The sequence below is a fragment of the Aptenodytes forsteri genome, unplaced genomic scaffold (assembly GCF_000699145.1).
Source record: "Aptenodytes forsteri isolate BGI_AS27 unplaced genomic scaffold, ASM69914v1 Scaffold93, whole genome shotgun sequence".
NCBI classification, from domain to species: domain Eukaryota; kingdom Metazoa; phylum Chordata; class Aves; order Sphenisciformes; family Spheniscidae; genus Aptenodytes; species Aptenodytes forsteri.
This window is the reverse complement of record NW_008794665.1, coordinates 5,962,293-5,965,660: the sequence shown is the minus strand read 5'-3', so window position 1 is coordinate 5,965,660 and position 3,368 is coordinate 5,962,293. Positions and strand designations below refer to the sequence as shown.

General features: G+C 38.9%; 1 protein-coding gene across 1 annotated transcript in view; it reads right to left on the bottom strand.

Moving 5' to 3' along the window:
• Positions 1 to 2,338: 2,338 nt before the first annotated feature.
• The window catches only part of CISD2 (CDGSH iron sulfur domain 2), a 4,621-nt gene continuing 3,591 nt past the window's right edge, over positions 2,339 to 3,368 (bottom strand). Inside the window, exon 4 of the mRNA XM_009273557.2 lies at positions 2,339 to 2,698. Coding sequence (XP_009271832.1) covers positions 2,609 to 2,698 — 90 coding nt within the window. The 3' untranslated portion in view covers positions 2,339 to 2,608. The remainder of the gene's footprint in view (positions 2,699 to 3,368) is intronic.

Below are 3,368 nucleotides of genomic sequence, written 5' to 3'. Positions count from 1 at the left end.
TGACGTCATGCTCAGCTTATAAAGCTGGGGGAAGAAGAAGGAAGGGGGGGACGTTTGGAGTGATGGCGTTTGTCTTCCCAAGTAACCATTACACATGATGGAGCCCTGCTTTCCTGGAGATGGCTGAACACCTGCCTGCCCATGGGAAGTAGTGAATGAATTCCTTGTTTTGCTTTGCTTGCGTGTGCGGCTTTTGCTTTACCTATTAAACTGTCTTTATCTCAACCCAAGAGTTTTCTCACTTTTACTCTCCCGATTCTCTCCCCCACCCCACCAGGGGGGAGTGAATTGAGCAGCTGCGTGGTGCCTAGTTGCCAGCTGGGGTTAAACCATGACAGCTATCTATCCCTGTAGACTTTAAGTAAGTAGATAATTTGAACCGGTTAGTAAATTCTTTGAGATTTTCTATAGAAAATTCTGTGGCCATGAGAAACAGTATTACCTTGACAGATTTTGAAATGCAAGGAAATGGTCATTTATCTTGTTTGTGATCTTCATTTTATTATTATCTTGTGGAAATTATTAAAATGTCCTTTCTACAAAGGAACTGTGACTAAGTGCTGCTATTGCAGGTCCATACTACAACTGTGTTCCATTCCCCTATAGACATAAGCAAAAACAAACAAAAACCACCTGTTTGTTCCATAGCCACATTTGTAGATAGTTTAGCAGCAATCTCATCTAACAGCAAACAGGGAGAAAAAATTAATTACATAATCAAGCTGTGCTAGAGAGAGAGTCAAGAGGTTAAATCTTACACAGTCATTCTCCTTTTAGAGGAGCTTTGTAGGAGAAATAAAACCAATTTTGCTGTATTACTTACTCTAACAGGGTTCATCTGAGTAGAGCCACGGAAGTGAAAACAGGATTGATGTATGTAGTTTACTTCTCAGACTTAGGAGAAAATCAAAACTATTTGAATGCAAAAGTATCCTGATAAAAGCTGGAAGCGCATATAGACTTGTATATAACAACAGCCTGCTACAATAGGCTGTGGATTTTGAAGCCTGGGGAAGAAAAAAAAAAAATCTAAAGACAGGCTTTTGCATTTCACATGGTAATTTCTTCACCAAACCCAAGAATTGGGGCTTGGAGTTCAATATATCGCATCTATAAGTGAAGAGTGAGTATAAGACACTTAGTAACATTATGGATTTTCCTCTATTATAAACGTTACATCTTACTATAATGTTTATGGTTTGCTCATCCATCAAGGTAAGAAAGACCACCATGAAGCATTTAAACATTTAAGACTGTACCATGGTTCTATTACACGGTTTGTAAAAGCAGGCATTTAACAATCACATCCTCATCTGCCATCTTTTGCTGCAAGGCAAGAGGTTTAGGTACCTAGAACTACAACCGTTATAAATGCAGGAGGAATGATCTACCTTAGTTCTACCGCTGCTGTGAGACCCGTTATGCAGGAACTGCTTCCTAACTTGCTTTCAGTTTCAGCACTGTGGTGATCAGCTTTGGCAATGGCACACCACTGTGGGTCTTCCCACCTGCCTAACAATGGGTCAAATGAAATGCCATTAAGGAACAGCTGAAATCTGCCTTAGTCTAAAATTGTAGCATGGATGAAATTTTTATTTTTAAACCGATGGATACAGTCTTTCATTGAAGAATAAAGTACTTCAGAAGAATTAATTAGAAGTCTAACAGTTAGATAAGTAGTAATTATTTACCTGCATCTGAAATTAAGCTGTACCACAGCGAAGTTCTAACTTGCCCAAATAATCATTCTGAATGGGTAACAAGCCAAGAATACAGCTCAGCTCTGCTTTCTTGGTTCTGTCATTTAACCCATACCTCCCATGAAAGTCCCCGCTACAAAAGGTAGCAGCTACAGTGCAAGTGAACTTGCAAGGAGCAAATTTGTGTTTCCTTACAGGAGCCCATGAACAATCAACACAGGGGCCCAAAATAAAGGGATAATGTTAGGGACTGACCTGCTCGATAGTTTAGTTTACATGGTCTGGAACTGCAGCACTCCACCTAGAACATGGTATGAGACTGTCCAGCTGTGTGGGGTTTGTCTGACCTGGGCTACTTTGCATGAGACTAACAAACTGCCCGCTTAGGCACTGCACAGGCCAGACCTTCACCTAGCATAACTTAACATTGCTATGCTGCCTGCCCTCAGTGATATGCTTAGGTACATTCACAAAGGATGAATTTATTATCTTTTTTCCCCACTTAAGTGCACTTAAATTTGTTCCTGAAAAGCAGAACAAAACATGACTTCTCAGCAGAACAAAATCAACAGAAAGGTGCACTTCTGTCACTTGGAAATAGTGACAGTTTTATAAATGCATGTTCACACAAAAAAGGCTTAATTGTAGGAAGTCATTTTATTATTGAAATAAACGACTTATTTACAGAGATAGTTACTTTACAGTTTTACAAAGCAGACGTAACTCTTCTTAGAAGTATCAAAACACTGACAGATTTAGCACTGTCTAAACGCAGTTTATTCCAAAAAGAAATCTACAACAATCATTAGACTAAATCATACCAATCACATAATAAAATGCTGTCCCTTGCAACTACAACAGTATAAAAAGACTTTTTATCAGTCATGATCTAGTGGATTAAGCATCTGCTATACTTCTTTCTTCTTGAGTATTAGTGGACCTACATTATCTCCTGTTAATTCATTGTGCTTGTTGTGGGAGCCATCACAGACAGGGAACTGGAAGAAAACATACATGAGGAATTAGTATAACTCTGTACAGCAATTGCATGGTAATTTTTATACTTCTTCCTACACCAAGAGCACTTTGATAGTGTTGCTAGTTCCTCCTATGTCCCGTTTCAACATCAAACTCCCTGTGTCCTCTCAGAGAGAAGACACATGTTACTACGGAAAAAAACCACTGCTAACAGGTAACTAAGTTTGTGAGGTCCTAAAATTGCTGTTCTTAGACACAAAGTTAGGGACAAAGCCTTTTCCATGAAAGAACAGCAAGCAAAGCAGCCATCGCAGCCACAAATGGCTTAAGGTTTATTGTGGAAGTAGTAAAAGTGCTCTTAATAGATTTAATCATCTGCAACAAGAAAGTACTGTTTTAAGGAAAACTGAAATACTTTGCTGAAGTGATTATTCTGAGGAGGGAGGGAGGAGGGAGAATAGCTGAGAGGGTTTCTTAGGTCCAGGGCAGATTTTTTTGTTAAAACAGGAAAGCATTCGGTCCAGAGAGCACAAAACCAGAGTGCAGTCAGGACATTCGAAAGAAACTGAGGGTAGATGAAAAATACCCATTACATCTAGTTGATCTGGGGTATACAGACTATCCAAACTGTCATCTATATATTTTTTTTTATATATATAATATATATATTATATGTCAGTCATCTACTGG